At 40.7% G+C, this 19,784-nt stretch overlaps 1 protein-coding gene across 1 annotated transcript in view; it reads left to right on the forward strand.

Moving 5' to 3' along the window:
- Positions 1-92: 92 nt before the first annotated feature.
- PALB2 (partner and localizer of BRCA2) overlaps positions 93-19,784 on the forward strand; it is a 28,183-nt gene continuing 8,491 nt past the window's right edge. Inside the window, exons 1-10 of the mRNA XM_038540031.1 lie at positions 93-292; positions 2,611-2,670; positions 3,010-3,112; positions 5,946-7,403; positions 9,219-10,093; positions 10,432-10,503; positions 13,872-14,033; positions 15,735-15,820; positions 16,760-16,921; positions 17,919-18,035. Of these exons, the coding sequence (XP_038395959.1) occupies positions 245-292; positions 2,611-2,670; positions 3,010-3,112; positions 5,946-7,403; positions 9,219-10,093; positions 10,432-10,503; positions 13,872-14,033; positions 15,735-15,820; positions 16,760-16,921; positions 17,919-18,035 (3,143 nt within the window). The 5' untranslated portion in view covers positions 93-244. The remainder of the gene's footprint in view (positions 293-2,610; positions 2,671-3,009; positions 3,113-5,945; positions 7,404-9,218; positions 10,094-10,431; positions 10,504-13,871; positions 14,034-15,734; positions 15,821-16,759; positions 16,922-17,918; positions 18,036-19,784) is intronic.

Consider the following 19,784-nt stretch of genomic DNA (forward strand, 5'->3'; position numbering starts at 1 on the left):
CTCCGCTAGGCGGCCCCGCTCCATTACTCGGCCGTCGCGGGCTGCGCGTGCGCAGACGGAGTGGCGGATGCAATTGGCCAGGTGGGGACGGCGCGCGGCGCTCGCATGTGCAAGCTGGTGGCGCGCCGGGGGTGCGCCCCGTTTCCTGCCCGGGCGCCCAAGGGCCCAGGGTCGGCCCCGGCTCCCTGCGTCCCCAGGCCCGGGGGTTGGCGACGGCTGCTCCTTCCGTTCGGCCGCCGGCCCGATGGAGGAGCCTCCTGGGAAGCCCCTCAGCTGTGAGGAGAAGGAAAAGGTGCCCGGGGTGTGCGGGAAGGGCTGACTCGGGACTGGCTCCTTGCCTCGGGCTTGGGGCGTGGCTTTGCATCCCCGACGGTCCGCGGGTGGCGTGACCTCTGACCTTCGCCCTTTGGACGCAGCGGGCCCCGGGGTGAAAGTATGGAGAGGCCTGTGCACGCGAGGCATTTAAAGAACCGATTGTCTTAGAGCAGTGGTGCATAGATGCGAGGTGCAAAAAGTTGCGGGTAAAGCCGAAGTCCCCTTTGAAGTCCCCCCCCCACCGCGACGCACTCTCAGTCCTGGCTTCTCCCGCTCTCCCGCCCACCCCCTTGACAGCTCTCTGAACAGCCCGGTGCTGTGGATCTCTTGGCGCGTGTATGTGTGCGTGGTGGGCGGGACGAGGGGGTTTGGAAGGGTGTGCTTGTATCTCCTAAAACCACCAAAAGTCTGTGTTTTGTAGTTGTTTACAAAGATTATGATCTGGATGGTTCTGCAACTTCGGTTTCTTTCTTCATGTTTCATCCATGTTACTTCATGTTAACCTGCCTTGTCTTTTAAAGTTCTAGAGTGTTAGGTGATTATGGAAGGGCCATCTTTTCATTGGACATTACTCCGCTGAGACGTTTAGTGCGTTTCCAGCTTTTGCTTCTACAGCAGTGCTGCTCTGGCCGTCGTTACCCCTGCCGCCTATGCTCCTGCTGAGGATGTTAGCCTGAATGTACCAGTGCTGGCTGTTCCGGGCATCATGCTAAACTCTTCACTCACAGTAGTTTTTTGTTGTTGTTGTTTTAATTTTATTTATTTACTCATGAGAAACACACACAGAGAGAGAGGCAGAGACACAGCAGGGAGAAGCAGGCTCCATGCAGGGAGCCTGACGTGAGACTCGATCCTGGGTCTCCAGGATTAGGCCCTGGGCTGAGGCAGTGCCAAACTGCTGAGCCACCCAGGCTGCCCTCCTTCACAGTAGTTTATCAGTCCACTTACCCAACCTACCTTCCAGTAGCAGGTGAAACAGATCTATTTATAAGTCAACCGGATAATTCTCAGGTGTTGATAAGGTGGTGATAAATCAGATAAATAAGCATAGAGAAGCAAACTAGCATAGAGATTAAGAGCGCAGATTGGGATCCCTGGGTGGCGCAGTGGTTTGGCGCCTGCCTTTGGCCCAGGGCGCGATCCTGGAGACCCGGGATCGAATCCCATGTCGGGCTCCCGGTGCATGGAGCCTGCTTCTCTCCTCTGCCTCTCTCTCTCTCTCTCTCTGTGACTATCATAAATAAATAAAAATTTAAAAAAAAATTTTTTTTTAAAAAGCACAGATTCTATTGGATCGTGCCATTTATAAACCATGTGATCTTGGACAAATTGCTGCTTTAAAAAAAATGATTTTATTTATTTATTCATGAGGGACAGAGAGAGAGAGAGAGAGGCAGAGACACAGGCTCCATGCAAGGAGCCCAACGTGGGACTTGATCTGGGGTCTCCAGGATCAGGCCCTGGGCCAAAGGCGGCACTAAACCGCTGATCCACCTGGGCTGCCCCTTGCTTTTCCTTTGAATTCCCCAAAGCTAGCTCCTTCCTCCTTCAGGTCTACACTCAAATGGTAGTCCTCAGAAATGCCTCTTTGGCCACCCTACCTAAAGTAGCTCAGGCACTTTCATACGTCCCTGTCGATCTGGGTATTGATTATCATGTGATATCATCTTCTGTGTTTATTCATTTTCTTGTTAATTCTCTGAATCCCTCACTTGTGTATAAGCTTGACAACTCTGTTTCTAGCATCTAAAACAATAACTGACTCATAGTGGTTATCGGTTATTGTTCTAGGTACTATAGATACCTGGACCATTAACTGACAGGAGATTCATTTGTTGAAAGAATGTCTGAGGATGACAACTCCTGCTACTTTCAGGGATTTCACAGTGAGACGGGGGAAACGGAAGTAAACAGACAGCATAGTTTAAGTATTGTGATAAAGGAAGAACAGTGGAGATGTGGAATGTCTCACCTGGATTTCAGGAAGGACCTAGAAGTCTACCCTGGGGAAATAAAAATCTACATTGAGGCTTAAGAATCAGGACTTAGCTACATGAGTTGTGGAGGAAATGCTCCAGGTGGTAGGAACCATTTACGTAGAGGTGCTGAGGTACTAGAGAGCTTGGTGCCTTGTGAGAACTGAAAGTATTGTGGGCACCTGCTATTCCCTCCACTGTCTATTGCTGAGGGTACCTGCTAAGCAGTGTATACTGGGGTCTGATAGGCAATGTATCCCTTCTCTCTGACTCTTCCTTTCTACCTGCTCAGTATTGTGTGATGTTTTTCTTCTTCCAGTTGAAGGAAAAATTAGCATTCTTGAAAAGGGAATACAGCAAGACACTGGCCCGCCTTCAGGTAAGTGAATCTTATTCTCTCAAATTGAGGTATCATAGTATGAACTATATACCAAAAGTTCTTTTTGTTTTTTAAGATTTTATTTATTTATTTATGAAAGAAAAAGAGAGGGAGGCAGAGACCTAGGCAGAGGGAGAAGCAGGATCCTAGCAGGAAGCCTGATGTGGGACTTGATCCTGTAACTCAGGGATCACGCCCTGAGCTGAAGGCAGATGCTCAAACACTGAGCCACACAGGGGTCCCTATATAAACAATTCTTAAAAATAATAATAAAGCCTTAAAAAAAAAAACCCTCCTTTTTCTTAAATTCGTTCCTTGAGCTGTTTTTGTTTTCTCTAGCGTGCTCAAAGAGCTGAGAAGTTTAAGAATTCTATTAAGAAAACAGCGGAAGAACATGATTGCTTGCTTCAGCAGGATACTTTACCACAGCTAAACCACTCAGGTAAAGCTAGCCCATTTACTTCTGCTTGCTTTATTATTCATTTTCCAGGTATATTTGCTTATGATTTTTTTTCTCACAACCAAAAGATGATAAGCAATCGACTTTTTTTTTTTTTTTTAATTTTTATTTATTTATGATAGTCACACAGAGAGAGAGAGAGGCAGAGACATAGGCAGAGGGAGAAGCAGGCTCCATGCACCGGGAGCCTGATGTGGGATTCGATCCCGGGTCTCCAGGATCGCGCCCTGGGCCAAAGGCAGGTGCCAAACCGCTGTGCCACCCAGGGATCCCCGGCAATCGACTGTTTTTAAAGTGTGTACATAATTCAGTGGTTCTTTGTATACCTACAAGATGGTCCAACCATCATCATTATCTAATTCCAGAACATTTTCAGCACCCTGAAAAGAAGCCCTGTACCCATAATACCCCTAACCCCTGGCAACCACTAATCTACTTCTGTTTCTGTGGATTTAACTCTTCCGGAAATTCCATAGGAATGGAGCCATACAATATGTGACCTTCTGTGATTGACTTCTTTCACTTAGCATTATGTTTTCAGCAATCGTTCCTCCAAACCTACATCCAAGCACGCATCAGTACTTCACTTCTTTGTGCAGCTGAATGCTAGTCTATTGGTTAGATGTATCACAATTTTTTTAATAAATTTTTATTTATTTATGATAATCACACACAGAGAGAGAGAAAGAGAGAGAGGCAGAGACACAGGCAGAGGGAGAAGCAGGCTCCATGCACCAGAAGCCCGACGTGGGATTCGATCCCGGGTCTCCAGGGTCGCGCCCTGGGCCAAAGGCAGGCGCCAAACCGCTGCGCCACCCAGGGATCCCAGATGAATCACGGTTTATGCATCATCCATTCATCAGTTGATGGACTTTTTTTTTTTTTTTACTTTCTAGTTATGTTTTCTGGCCATTATGCTGCTATGAACATTCAAATGCAGCTGTGTGTAGGGATGTATGTTTTCTGTTCTTTAGGGTATATACTTAGGAGAGCAGTATTGCTGGGTCATATGATGATTCTCTGTTTAGCTTTTTGAAGACCTGCCAAACTGTTTTCTGCTACATCAATACCATTTTACATTCTACAGTGATGCCCAACGGTTCCAGTTTCTGCACATCCTCACCAATACTTGTCATCTTCCATTTTTAAAATGCTAACCATCCCAGTGGACGTAAAGTGGTATCTAATTATAGCTTGGATTTACATACCTAGTGACTAATGATATTGAGCATCTTTTCACGTGTTTATTGGCCATTTGTATATCTGCTTCAGAGAAATACCTACTCAAGTCCTTTGCCAATATTTTAATTAGGTTATTTGCATTTCTATTGTTGAGTTGTAAGTGTCCTTAATATATTCTAGCTATTAGATCCTTATCAGTGACATACTTTGTAAATATTTTCTCCAATTCCGTGAGCAATGAACTGTTCTTTTGTTCTTTTGGTTGAATTATTTATTTAGTTGCTCTTTCCCCTTTCAACTTTTAGAAATTATATTTATTGTGTAAATATTGGGAAGAGGTTGTCTTTTTTTAAAGAATTAAGTATTTATATATGTACAGAGAAAAAAAAATCCGGTTGGAAGTATTCTAAAAAAAACAATGGTCATTAATTATGTTAATAAGTAATTTATAATCATAAAATTGGAGGCTATTAAAATGGAAAGGTGGTATTAAAATTATTTGACCCTCCAAAAAAGGACATGTAATAAAAAATTAGGTGAGATGGTGGGGAGAATGGGAAGATGTTGTTCAAAGGGTACCGTGTTTCAATTATGCAGAATGAATAAGTCCTACAGCTTTGATACACAATTAGTTAATAATACTATATCATATACTCAAAATTTGCTAGAAGAACTGATCTTAAGTGTTCCCATCCCCCCAACACACACACAAAACCATAACTACGTGAATGATAGATTTTTTTTTAAAGATTTATTTATTTATTTATTTATTTATTTATTTATTTATTTATTTATTTATTTATTTATTTATTTATTTGAGAGAGAGAGAGAGAGAGAGTGCAGGAAGGAGGAATGGGGGGAGGGAGAGAGAGAGAGAGTCCCAAGCAGTCTCCCGCAGAGCATGGAGCCTGATGCGGGGCTCAAGCCCATGACCGTGAGAGCATGACCCAAGGCAAAATCAAGAGTCAGATGTTTGGGGATCCCTGGGTGGATCAGGGGTTTAGCGTCTGCCTTCAGCCCAGGGCGTGATCCTGGAGACCCAGGATTGAGTCCCACATCAGGCTCCCTGCATGGAGCCTGCTTCTCCCTCTGCCTGTGTCTCTGCCTCTGTGTGTGTGTGTGTGTGTGTGTGTGTGTGTGTCTCATGAATAAATAAATAAAATCTTTAAAAAAAAAAAAAAGAGATGTTTAATGGACTGAGCCACCCAGGTCCCTAGAAATGTTGGATTTTTTTTTTTAATATGTTGGATATTTTAATTAGCTTGATTGTGATAGTATTTCACATAGTATTTCACATATACCCATATGAAAACATTTTTTTTATACCTCTAATATATACGATTTTTATTTGTCAGTTGTACCTCAGTAAAGCTGGGGGGAGAAACTAAGAGGAAAGATGATTGCAATAAAGAAGAGATAATCTTTAAGTTTAAAATCGTTTTTTCCATCACCATTCTGTTTACATTTACTTAAAATTATTAGTGTTAGAATATTAAAAATTTGAACTTTGATCTGTCTGAATGAAATATCGACTCTTAATAAATGTATTTTTATATAATATTTTAAAATAAACAATTGGATTTTTTTGCTTCATTTAAAAGGAAAATATTAATTATATAATTTTTTTCCTCAGAATCTAAAAATAAAGTATCTCCTTGTGACACATTGCAAATTAGCACTCATCTGGATGAAGAAACTGGAGAAAAGACACCTGTCACATTTGACATTGAGCCTGAGTCCTTCAACCCTGAACATGGCTCTGTGGAAGAATTACATATACAAAGAACAGGTGATATCCAAGAACATTTTCCCTACTGGGTCGGTGGCCCTGGTGTTGAGAAAAGGCAGAGTAAGCTGCCAGGGAGAAGAAAAAAGCAGCAGAAAAGAACATTTACTTCACAGGCAAGAGACTCTTTGTTTGACACAGATTCACTCATACTGTCTGGAAAAAGACTAAAGGAACAGGAAGAAAACAATGGAGAAAATCCTAGGACACCTATAACTAAAAGAACTTACCTTTCAAGTTCTATGTCTGACATTCCTGGTTCTCCATCACCAGTGATGGAAACTAATGTAAGGGGTATATTAATTCCACCAACTGCCAAACCACAAAGAGATGTTGATGCACTCGTAAGAGGAAATAATTTCCCCATGGTGCCTACACTTGCTTCATTTACTCTATCGAATAGCAGTAGCAGTCATCACCTTGAACATAAGCCTCCTAAAGATGACTGGGAACTTATTACTCACAGTTTAAAAAACATTAACCCTGCTTCACCTGTAAACCTAGAGGCACAAGTGAAAAAAATTACGGTCTCTAAAGATAACCCAGGTATAAGTGCAAGTGGCCAGCTGCCTCAAAGTCCTGACTTAGAGCCAGATAATTCATGCTCTCCAAATAAACTCATTTATGATAACTTATCAGCAGATGAAAACCAAAACTTAAAAGGACAGAATCACACAGAAGAGTCTTTAAAATTTCCCCATAACACTCTTGATGGTAGAAATGAAAGTCTTCAGGAAAATGAGGTTTTAAGTCAATCTAAGAGTCTTAGCCCAGAAGTAATCTCTCCTGCTTCTACAGAAAATCAAACATATTCTTGCACAGTGCTTGAAGGCCTTCTATTTCCCGCAGAATATTATGTTAGAACAACACGGCGCATGTCAAATTGTCAGAGGAAGGTAGCCCTGGAGGCTGTAATTCAAAGTCATTTGGGTGTCAGAAAGAAAGAGTTTAAAAATAAAAGTAAAGACGCAACTAAAAATTTAAACCTTTGCAGTGAAGAGACTGACCAGAGTGAAATTAGGACTTCTGACACATGCACAAAACAATCAAGTTCAAGAAGATCTCAAAAACATCTGTCCTTAACTGAAGTCCACTCTCCCACTGGGCCAACTGAAGATAACCTTCCCAGGAAAGCAGTTACCCAGCCATCTGGTGGAAGACACAGAAGAAAAAGAAAGTCAATCTGCCCACCTGTATTAGATCATCATGAACTACTTTTGCCAACTCCTAGCACATCAGGTGTTAATAGATCCAAGAAAGAAATCACCTTACACAAAGATCAGAATGAAAAAGTAATTATTCAGGGTAAGAGAACACTCCAGTTCTGTGTTAGATATCAGCAAACTTTCTGTAAAGGGTCAAATAGTAAATACTGTCTTTGTGCTCTGTTACAACTAGTCAGTATAGTGGGAAGGTAGCCACAGAGAACATATAAATGTGTGGCAGTAAAACTTTATTTATAAAAAAAGGCAGCTGACTGCTCTATGGCATTGGAAGATAGGCTTTGGCCTATGAGTTATAATTAATTAACTTTTAATGAATTAAACCATAATCAGTGCTCGCTTTGGCAGCACATATACTAAAATTAAACCATAATCATTATGACTTTTTTATTGTCATCTTTAAGCCAACAAGAATACAGAGCAATCAGAAAGTAGGGCAATCTAGTTATAAACTGGGAACTTTTTAAATGTACTTTGAAATAATCCACTGTGATTATAGTAACCTGCTGCTACATTAAACATTTTTTTTTCTTGAGATGACCTTCACATTACATAAAATTAACCTTTTGACTGAAGTGAACCATTCTCTGGCATATAATAAATTCAGTGTTGTGACACCGGGGCCCCTACCTAGTTCCAAAACATGATCATCAGCCCAGAAGGAAACCCTATGCCCTTAACGCTCCCCATTTCCTTTTCCCTGCTAGCCCCTGGCAACCACCAATATGTATTCTATCTTATGGGCTTACTTGTTCTGGATATTTCATATAAAAGGAATTAATACTTTTTTTGTGTGGCTGCTTTCCCTTGACTTATTTTCAAGATTCATCTATGTTGCAGCATGTACCCTGTTTTATGGCTGAATAATATTCCGCTGTATGTATGTACCACATTTTATTCATTTATTTGTTGATGGATGCAACTCTCCCCATCTTCAGCACTCCTACAGCTTTTGGCTTCTAGGCATGCTATGACAATGTGCCTGCGGAGGTGGTTGGGCCAACTTGATCTACATTTTGAATGGTATAGAACACCAGCTGCTTTAAGAGTAATAAATTAGGGCAGCCCAGGTGGCTCAGCGGTTTCACGCCTGCCTTCGGCCCAGGGCATGATTCTGGAGACCCAGGATCGAGTCCCAAGTCAGACTCGAGCCTGTTCCTCCCTCTGTGTTTCATCCTCTGTGTGTGTGTGTGTGTGTGTGTGTGTGTCTCATGAATAAATAAAATCTTAAAAAAAAAAAGTAATAAATTATTCTCCTTGAAAAGGTGACTGAAGTTTTCTTCAGTGAGAAGAACCAGCATTTTGTAAACTGCTCTGGTAACCTGTTGGAATCAGAATTTTATAATTGGAACCATAGTTTTTTTAGAGCAGGAAGGATTTTAGAGATTCTTAGTTCAGGTCCCTTATGAGAGAACAGGGAAAATGAAGTGAACTGATGTACCCAAGGTAACTGGATCAGCGGCAGAGCTGGGACCAGAGGGACCAGACGTTGGTCTTCCTTCTCCCAGCTACTGCTGTCAGCACTGTACTGTTTTTGGCACTGCCAAAGGAGAACTGCTAGTTAGCCAGCTGGCTTTTGAACCATTCACTGAGGTTTCAGAGTCCTGGTGGGAAGAGTGGTGGATGTTTTGTACTGTATTGGAGTTTAAAATCTCACTCTGTATTGGGCATTGGAAGTTTTTTTTTTTTTTTTTTTTTAAGATTTTCTTTATTCATGAGAGAGGCAGAGACATAGGCAGAGGAAGAAACAGGCTCCATGCAGGGAGCCCAATGTGAGACTTGATCCCGGGACTGCGAGATCATGCCCTGAACCAAAGGCAGACACTCAACTGCTGAGCCACCCAGGTGTCCCTGGGCATTGGAATTTTGTTGTTAACTTTGTTCCTTTCTATTTTAGGGAAGAAAGATCACTGTCAAAAAGAAGACTCCCTTTCTTCCAGAAAGAATGGTTATCTAGCTTTGGATTCTGCTGTGTTCAAGGCTTCATTTCATGAGAATGAGATGCTAAGTTTAAAGCAACTGTCATCTTTTCTCAAAACCACAGACTTTCAGTTACCTGATGAAATCTTTGGACCTCTTAAGCTTGAAAAACTGAAGTCCTATTCAGAAAAAACAGTTGAGCCTATTGTATCGAAAATGTATGCACAGAAGCATCTTAAGGAGGGAAACTGTATTGTTTTGGAAGAATTGACTCCTACACAAATTGATACTGAAATGAAGGACTTGGAAGAGGAAATTCTGGTTCTCCCAGAAAAAGCACAACCTAAAATGCCAAGCCTAACAAGCCGGTCTCAGAAGAAGGGTCTTTCTTCATCCATATTACTTTTCACTCCTTTAAATACCAGTGCCCCCGAGAACAGTAACAGGCCGACAGCAGACATGTGTTCGCCCACTTTCCCCATCTTAGGCACAACTCCAGCTTTTGGCTCCCAAGCACTCAGTGAAAAAGTGTGCACAGAGACTGTCAGACCAACTTGCTCTACACCCCAACTTCCTCACTTAAAAGACAGTGATCATGTGCTCGCTTCGGCAGCACATACACTAAAAGACAGTGATCAGAAACAACTCGACAATTGGACCAACTTGTCAAAACCAGGTGGCACCCTGGTTGTGTCAGGTCGAGATGGACAGCCTTCCTGTGACTGTGATTCTGGTCCCCAGGCAACACCTCTTCCCACTGAGTCGGTCCCTTTCAAAGACAACCAGCTGTGTGGAAATCCCCAGCCGGAGTCATGGAAACAGTCCACTGAACAGGAACAATCTGCTTCCCTGGTGAGATTTTCTATGAAAGAGTGAAATATCTCAGTGAATTTAGATAGCGTATTACTTTCTTACATGTTGGCTTCTCAGTGTTTAAGAATAATTTAACATGTCTCTTTGATAGGACTATACTATAACCTGTTAAGTTCAGTTGGGGGAAGTTAAAGTTAAGAATGTATTTTTTAAATATGGGGGATCCGATTCCCTTTCTTGTCAAGGAAGCAGTCATATGGAGCTTTGCTCTTGTTATCAGAGAAGGTAACATATATCGAATAGACATGATGATGAATGAGCAATGCAGGAAGACATCTATAAAGCCTAGATTAATGGTGTGACTTTTATTTCCACAGACTGAAGTAGCAGAGCTTCCTGCTTGTCAAAGCTCAAACCCAGGCCACCTCCAATTGGTTTCAAAGTTAAAGGTCAGAACACTGTTCCATTATGTGTCTTGTGTCTTACATGTAAAAAATTTAATGAATTGCTAGGAAAATTGAGAAGAATTTGATCTTAACACTACCCAGGCGTTCCCCTCATTCTTAATTTAGCATTGTTAAATAAACTTGGTGAAACAGATTCAGAAAACATTTAAATTCTTTGTTTTTTGCAATATTTAGCTATATTTATATTTTGAGATCTTCTCTGGAAGAAATTTCTATGTCAAGGTATTGCCAAGAACAACTTAAGCTAGGTAACTCAACTTTGTATCTAAATTTAAGTCAGGCATTTTGGGGCGCCTGGGTGGCTTGGTGGGTCGGTTAAACATCAGCCTTCAGCTCAGGATGATCCTAGGATCCTGGGATCAAATCCCACGTCCAGCTCCCTGCTCAACAGGGAGTCTGCTTCTTTGTCTCTCCCTCTGCTCCCCTGCCCTTGCAACCGTTGTGTGTATGCTCTCTTTCTTTCTCTCAAATAAATAAAAAAATAAATCTTTTTATATATATATATTTGAGCCTCATTTAAAAACAATTTTTTTTAAGATTCTATTTTTTCATGAGAGACACAAAAAGAGAGGCAGAGACATAGGCAGAGGGAGAAGCAGGCTCCCTGTGGGGAGCCTGATGTGGGACTCAATCCCAGGACCCTGGGACCAAGACCTGAGCCGAAGACAGATGCTCAACCTGAGCCACCCAGGTGTCCCTAAACAAATCTTAAAAAAAAAAAAATCATGTATTTTGACAGAGAGGGAGAAAGTCACTTATGGCCCTCCTATCCAAATGGTGTAGTCTTTCTGGAAGGATCACCTATGATGATTTACAAGAAAGTGGGTAACAGTTGTAGATTATAATGAATGGTTGGGATGCGTGGGTGGCTCACTGGTATCTTATATAATAATATATTACTTAATAACTAATATATACTAATTAGTATATATACTAATATATGTAGAATAATATATATATATATTTACGAGAAATACAGTTAAAACATTGTTAGTGCTATTTCAATAAATCCCAAGAAGTAGATTGGACCTGTGTCCTAGTTAAGTTTTTTCATGATACTTGAAATAGCATGGTACAGAACATGGTTTCCCAATCTCAGTACTCTGAACATCTGGGGCTGGGTAATTCCTTGTTGCAGGGGCTGTCCTGTGCATTGTAGGACATTTAGCAGCAGCCCTGCCTCTACCCACTAGAGACAGTAGCACTCTGTCCCTGGTTATAACAACCCAAAATGTCCCAGGTGTGGCTAGATAGCTGCCAGGGAAAGGTTGCAAAAACACTCCCAGCTGGGGACATCTGGTCTTCTTCAAAAGAAAGAGCTTGAAACCCACATAAACTGTTTCTGCCGACTACTGGCTACATGATCTTGGGCAAATTATTTACCCTGTGAGCCCCAGATTCCTTTTTTTTTTTTTTTTTTTTAATTTTTATTTATTTATGATAGTCACAGAGAGAGAGAGAGAGAGAGAGAGAGAGAGGCAGAGACACAGGCAGAGGGAGAAGCAGGCTCCATGCACCGGGAGCCCGACGTGGGATTCGATCCCGGGTCTCCAGGATCACGCCCTGGGCCAAAGGCAGGCGCCAAACCGCTGCGCCACCCAGGGATCCCCAGATTCCTTTTGTATAAAGATATATAGTAACAGTCATTCCAAAGCTATTCTTGAATCACTTTTAAGAACATTTCTTAAAGAATCAACCATTTCATTTGTATTTTTCTAACTTGTAGGTAAAAAGTTATTTATTATTCTAAGTTTTTTTTTCTTGGTCTGTTTGTATTCACTTACATACGCTCTATCTCTAGTCCCCATTGTCTCAAGTATTTTTTTCCTCTATCAAACTTAAGAGATTTACCATTCCTTTGGTCTTCCCAAAAAAACCCTAGTTTTTGGTTGTATTGATTGTTAATTAGGTTCTTTGGTTTTCTATTTGACTTATTTCTGGTTTTGCCCTTAATTCCTTCTGTTTTTCATTGTGCTTATTACTTGTTCTTTTACTAACCTCTTGAATCTGTTTTTTTCCTTTAATTTTTCTTGTTTTTTGATCAATGCCTTTATGATTATAAATTTCTTTTGGACATACTACTTTGGCTATACCCTGTGAGTTTGGATACATAGTGCTCTCCTTGGGATCCCTGGGTGGCGCAGCAGTTTAGTGCCTGCCTTTGGCCCAGGGCGCGATCCTGGAGACCGGGGATCGAATCCCACGTCGGGCTCCCGGTGCATGGAGCCTGCTTCCCCTCTGCCTATGTCTCTGCCTCTTTCTCTCTGTGTGACTATCATAAATAAATAAAAAATTAAAAAAAAAAAAACAAAAACATAGTGCTCTCCTTGTTTATTTGTAAGTACAGTTGACTCTTGAACAACACAGGTTTGAACTGCACAGGCTCATTTAACAGGCAGGCTTTTTTTTTCCCCCCCAGTAAACACAGTACAGAATTGTAAATGTATATTCTTTCCCTTATGACTTTCTTAATATTTTCTTTTCTCTATACTTTATTCCATATAGTACATAATATAACATATCAAGTATGTGTTGTTTATGTTATCAGTAAGGCTTCCTGTCAGTAGTAGGCTATTAGTAGTTAAGTTTTGGAAAAGTCAAAAGTTACATGCAGACTTTGTGTGGGAAGTCAGTGCACCTAACCCCCACGTTGTTCAGGGGTCAACTGTAATATGTTGTTTCAGTTTTATTCCCTCTTTAAACCATGGGTGGTTCATCAGGGTGTTTCATCTCCAGATGGGCAGGTTCTTATGGGCTGCATTTTGTGATTAAATCTGAATCTCTTCTACTCTGGAGCTATACATTTTTAGATCTTTTATGATATAAGTGTGGAGAGGGCAGATTTTTTTAGTTACTTGAGACCCACAAACCTCTTTCTTTTTTCTTTTCTTTTTTTTTTTTTTAAGATTTTATTTATGAGTAATCTCTCCAGCATGGGGCTTGAACTTACAACCCCAAGATCAAGGGTCACATGCTCTACCAACTGAGCCAGCCAGGTGCCCCACTCTTTCTTTTGATCTATAAAAACTTTAATTAGGGGGATCCCTAGGTGGCTCAGCGGTTTGGTGCCTGCCTTCGGCCCAGTGCGTGATCCTGGAGTCCCGGGATCAGGTCCCACGTCGGGCTCCCTGCATGGAGCCTGCTTCTCCCTCTGCCTGTGTCTCTGCCTCTCCCTCTCTCTGTCTCTCATGAATAAATAAATCTTTAAAAAAAAAACTTTAATTACATTTAATTACATTTACTTGGTATTTCATTTAATCCTAATAACCCAGCAGTTTTAATACATATTCTTTTCATGAAACAGATCCCAAGTATGGCTTTAACATAACTGCTGTTGCTATTTATTTCAGAATCCTTCTGGTTCCTGTTCAGTGGATGTGAGTGCCATGTGGTGGGAAATAGCGGGTTTCAAAGAGCCATGTATCATAACTGCCTGTGAATATGTAGTTTCTCTTTGGAAACCTCTCAATACTTTGCAGTGGGAAAAACTTTATTCCTGGCACTTTACAGAGGTAAGTCAGAATCTTAGAGCTGGGAGCAGTTTTTGCAAACATTTACATGGTAGTGTCGCTGGGCAGCTTACCAAGAATGGGACCCATGACCATGTAAGAACAGAGATGAGTCCTTTTTCCTACCATATCATTATGAAAATTTTCAAACCTAGAGAAAAGCTGTATAGTAAGCACCCATATACCTACCCACCATCAAGACTATAATGAACATTGTGGTTTTGTTTTGTTTTGTTTTTTATTTATAATAGTCACACAGAGAGAGAGAGAGGCAGAGACACAGAGGGAGAAGCAGGCTCCATGCACCGGGAGCCTGACGTGGGATTCGATCCCAGGTCTCCAGGATCGCGCCCTGGGCCAAAGGCAGGCACTAAACTGCTGCGCCACCCAGGGATCCCAACATTGTGTTTTATTTAAAAATTAAAAAAAAAATAATAAATAAAAATAAAAATTTTTAAAAAATCACCCGATTTTTGAGAAACAGATTTTTATGCTAGATGTATTAGAGATTAGAATTTTGTGTCTTTTCTGACTCCTAAGTTTGCTGAAACCTGTGTTCCTTACACCTTCACCAAAGCATTCCTCCTGCTTCTTTTCTATATGTATTTTCTGCTAGTCCTTGTCCATCTTCATTCATAGTTTACATACTCTCTATCCTGGTGTGCCTAACACTTTTAAATTTGCTTTTTTCTCACTTAACACATGAACATTTTTCCATGTTTCTACATATCCATACTTCTTTATTTTGAATTTTATTTTTCCACCTTTATGGAAAAATGACTGGCAAAATTGTAATCTGCTTAAGGTGTACAAGCATCCAACTCTTGGTTTGGGCCCAGGTCGTGATCTCAGGTCCACACTCAGTGCAAGTCTGCTTGGATTCTCTTTCCTTCTCCCTCTGCCCCTCTCCACCATACATGCGCGTGCTCTCTTGCTCTCTCACTCTCTCCCTCTCCTTCTGTCTCAAAAAAATTAAAATAAAGGGACGCCTGGGTGCCTCAGCGGTTTGGCGCCTGCCTTTGGCCCAGGGCACGATCCTGGAGTCCCAGGATCGAGTCCCGCATTGGGCTCCCTGCATGGAGCCTGCTTCTCCCTCTGCCTATGTCTCTGCCTCTCTGTGTCTCTCATGAAGAAATAAATAAAATCTTTTTTTTAATCTAAAATAAAATAACAACAAATGCATTAGCTCACATAGTTCCTTTTTTTTTTTTTTTATGAGAATGCTTATGATCTACTCAGTAAATTTCATTGTTTTCCAGTGTATCCACAGCTTCTAGCACTGTGATTTGCATAGTGGTGCTAAACAGATACTTATATATGTGAATAAACTTACTTTTTGAAGAAACATTTTAAATGGCTGTACAGTATTCCATTTGTCCACATGGCAGGATTCATTTAAATATTCCTTTATTGTTAGAGGTGTAGATCATATTAAATAAATGCTGTGATACACATAGTTTTGCATATGACTTATTTAGATTTACCTTATAAAAAGAGGATGCTGAACTTTCTCATATTTGTCCAATATTTGAAACTACCCTGGTACAGTGAAAATAAGAGAGGATGTGACAAATTTTGGAAAATTTAGATTAATTAAAAATGAAACAACCAAATATAATTTTTGGCTTATATAATTATATATATATAATTTATATATATAAAATATATTTATTTTATAAATAAAACTCTTTTGGTTTTATTTAGGTTCCAGTATTACAGATAGTTCCAGTGCCCGATGTTTGTAATCTCGTGTGTGTGGCTTTGGGAAATTTGGAGATCAGAGAAATCAGGTATGTGGTTCTCAAAAAGTAGTTTTTTCTTTCCCTTTGTCTTTGTCAAACTTGTTTTGAGTGCAAGTTGTAAAGTAGGTTTGAATCTTAAAAGAATCTAAATTTAGGGGTGCTGGGCTGGCTCAGTCAGTAGAGTATGTGACTTTTGATCTTGGAGTTGTGAGTTCAATCCCTACTTTGGGTGTAGAGATTACTTAAAATAAAATCTTAAAACAAAAAAATCTAAGTTTAGATCCAAGAGAGGTTTTGAAAAACCCTATCAATTGAATAATATCCCTTACTAAAGTTTCCATTTAAAATTGGAACTTCAGGGAGCCTGGGTGGCTCAGCGGTTGAGCATCTGCCTTTGGCTCAAGGCATGATCCCAGGGTCCTGGGATCAAGTCCCACGTCGGGCTCCCCGCATGGAGCCTGCTTCTCTCTCTGCCTGTGTCTCTGTCTCTCTCTCTCTGTTTCTCATGAATAAATAAATAAAATCCATCAATAAATAGATAAATAAATACAGTTGGAACTTTAGGGGCATTTGGATGGCTCAAGTCGATTGACTTTTTTTTTTTTTTTTTTGAAAATTTTATTTGTTTATTCATGAAAGACACAGAGAAAGAGAGGCAGAGACACAGGCAGAGGGAGAAGCAGGCTCCATGCAGGGAGCCCAATGTGGTTCTCGATCCCTGGACTCCAGGATCACACCCTGGGCTGAAGGCAGACGCTCAACCTCTGAGCCACCCAGGTGTCCCAGCTCTGACTCTTCATTTCAGATCAGGTCATGATCTTAGGGTCATGAGACTGAGCTCCACACCCAGTGTGGATTCTGTTAAAATTCTCTCTTCCTCTCCTTTTGCCTCTCCCCACTCTATAAATAAATAAATAGGAACTCAGTCCTTTCATATGAAAAGGCTTACTCCTGATTTCTCCACATTTTCCCTTATACTTGGTTTAGGTCATTACTTTGCTCCTCTGATGGTAAACGTGAAAAGCAAGTACTACTGAGTTCTGGAAATATAAAAGCTGTGCTTGGCCTGACAGGGAGGAGGCTAGTCAGTAGCAGTGGGACCCTTTGTGACCAACAAGTAGAAATCATGACTTTTGCAGAAGATGGAAGGTAAGACGGTTGATTTTAATCATTAAGAATGCTTTTATCGCAGGCTTTGAGACAAAGATCACTAGCTTCTTGTTTTTCTGGGCTTTAGGTGTTGTATAGCAGGTTCTGCCCCAACACTAGGAAGCTTGACATGTACCAGCAAGGAATCTAGTGGAGTGGACAGGCTCAGCAAACAGTTCTTCAGTCTGTTTAGAAATCTCTGTGTATCTTTTACATATCACAGGTGTCTCAGGATACCAGACTTTTCTTATTCTGCACTTGGTTAATTCTTTCAGTTAACATCTAGATGCTGACATTGTGAATGTGTTATGTCTAGCTCTGAGCTCTTTCTCAGCCTCTAGACCTGCATGTCTATTTATTAGACATCTAGTGGATATTTCAAAATACCATGTTGAAAACGGAACTCCTAACATCTTCTATTTCTATTATACGCTTGTTACCCTTTATTATTTATCTGTCTTTTTTAATAACAGAAGGGCATGGGCCTAGTTTGTCTTACTTACTCATGATCCGTTGTAGTAATCTAGGCAAGAGACATATAATTGCCTGCTTGAATTAGCAAAGTATTAGTGGAGACGGGGAGAAGCAGACAGATTTGAGAAAGAGGAGACTAAAATCGTTAGGGCTTGGTGATTGAACAGGTAGAGAGGAAGGAGACAAGGGTAATGTCCAAGTTTCTGCATTTCTCACCTGGGTAGACAGTGGTAAAATTCGCTGAGATAGAAATGCAGAAAGAAACAAGATATAAAGAGAGAACTGGCAATTTTAATTTTGAATATGATGAATTTGAGGTGCTTGCAAATATATCCAGGTAGGTAATATGAGAGTAATATATGTTCATTGGAGAAAATTTAGAATACACATTTTCTAGTTGAAATTTTTTTCTGGTATTAGATTAGTGTATATTACGCATAGTTCAGTAATATGTACAAGGCAAGGGCTGCTTAGAAAATGTGTTGGTACAAAATGCTGATTTTTAATACCGTTTTAAATGCAGAAGCAAAGAAAAACAATTTTTGATGCCCCCTGAAGAGACTGTATTAACTTTTGCCGAGGTCCAAGGGATGCAGGAAGCTCTGCTTGGTACTACTATAATGAACAACATTGTTATTTGGTAAGCTTTCTCTCAAGGCCCTCCATTTCCTCATCCATAATATACCTCTAATTTCACAGAGTTTTTAAAACTAGATAAGAGACTGTAAATATGACTGTTTGGGGGTACCTGGATGGCTCAGTCAGTCAAGCAACTGACTTTTAAGATCAGTCTGAGTAGACTATTTTAAAATAAAGGAAACTTTACTCTTGTCAAAAATGTACAATTTTTTCTGCTTCTGGTTAATGGCTTCCATCAGACCAATTATCTTATCTCACATAACAATAAACTCTGGACAAAGTAAAAAAAAAAAACTATCTATGGGCACTGAGGAGCAAGAAAAAGAACATCCTGGAGAACATTCAACAGGAAATATCAGTGGACAGTTTTCCTGTTCCTATGGCCTTTAGCTAGAGGGGCGAGCCCTAGTCTGTGCACTGGGGGACTAAAAGCCTGATAAAAAACCTTCTGTTTACTGGCTTAAAGAACCAAAGGAGAGTTCAGAGTGAGGCAGCTAGAAAGTGAGGAAGAGATCCGGAAATCCCCCAAAAAGAGAGAGCGAGAGGATGAGCCTCAAAATCTTTGCCTAATCATCTGGCTAGTCTTTGAACTACATGTGCATAGAGCAGACTCAAAGCAGCCCAGGTAAGGGAAAAAATAACTGAATTGGGTTTTCAGCATTTTGGAATTTTAATTGAGCCAAATTAACTGTTTACTAGGGGAAAACAATCAGTATTTTCCCAAGGAATCTAACAGAATCCAGAGTGTATGTGATGTCATTAATAATGCCTAGAATACGATCCAGAATTATAAAATATATGTGTTTAAAGGAACCAAATTAATGAATTTATTTATTTTTAAAGTTTTATTTATTTATTAATGAGAGACACACAGAGAGGCAGAGACATAGGCAGGGGAGAAGCAGGCTCCCTGTAGGGAGTCTGATATGGGACTCCATCTCAGGACCCTGCGATCACGACCTGAGCCAAAAGCAGACACTCAACCACTGAGCTGCCCAAGTGCCCCCAAATGAATGAATTTATAATAGAAGACCAGATTCAAGGAGTTCTTAGCCACCTTTCTTTTCAGACCCAGGGAGAACCATACCTGGCCAAAGGCATTTTCAAGGTTAATTGTATTTTTTTTTTTTTAAGATCATTTTTATTCATGAGAAGACACAGAGAGAGAGAGAGGCAGAGAGAAAAGCAGGGTGCATGCAGGGAGCCCCATGTGGGACTCAATCCCGGGACTCCAAGACCATGCCCTGGGCCGAAGGCAGGTGCCAAACCGCTGAGCCACCCAGGATCCCAGGTTAATTATATTAAGAGAATAGTTGATTTTTTTTTTTCCTCCCAAGTCCTCTCCTTTAACTGGTTCCTTAGGGCCAGGATAGGTCTTGGTAAGACAAGTTGTGATATTAATATCCCTGCTACCCTACCTCCTCTGTCCAACCCTAAGCCTTTAGGAATAAACTAGGGAAGTGTGGTCCTTGAGAGAATCTTTGTCCCCTCCCCACCGGGGAGCCTCTGAAATTTGACCATGTTCCAGTCTGCCAGGAAACCCTATTTTCAGATGGCCCTCTGTCCAGAGCAGCAAGTTTCTACTTCTGGCACTTTGCTCAGTATTTATGCATGGAGGTCTTATTTGAGGACAATATTCTTTACAAAGTTGTCTTTTCTATTCTTTTTGGTGTTTCAACAGTCCAGTCCTTCATTATTTGGTTCCCAGACTATGTAATCTAGTAGTTGGTCTCCTTGCCATTAATCAATA

This window comes from Canis lupus, chromosome 6 (genome assembly GCF_011100685.1).
Source record: "Canis lupus familiaris isolate Mischka breed German Shepherd chromosome 6, alternate assembly UU_Cfam_GSD_1.0, whole genome shotgun sequence".
In the NCBI taxonomy this organism is placed as follows: domain Eukaryota; kingdom Metazoa; phylum Chordata; class Mammalia; order Carnivora; family Canidae; genus Canis; species Canis lupus.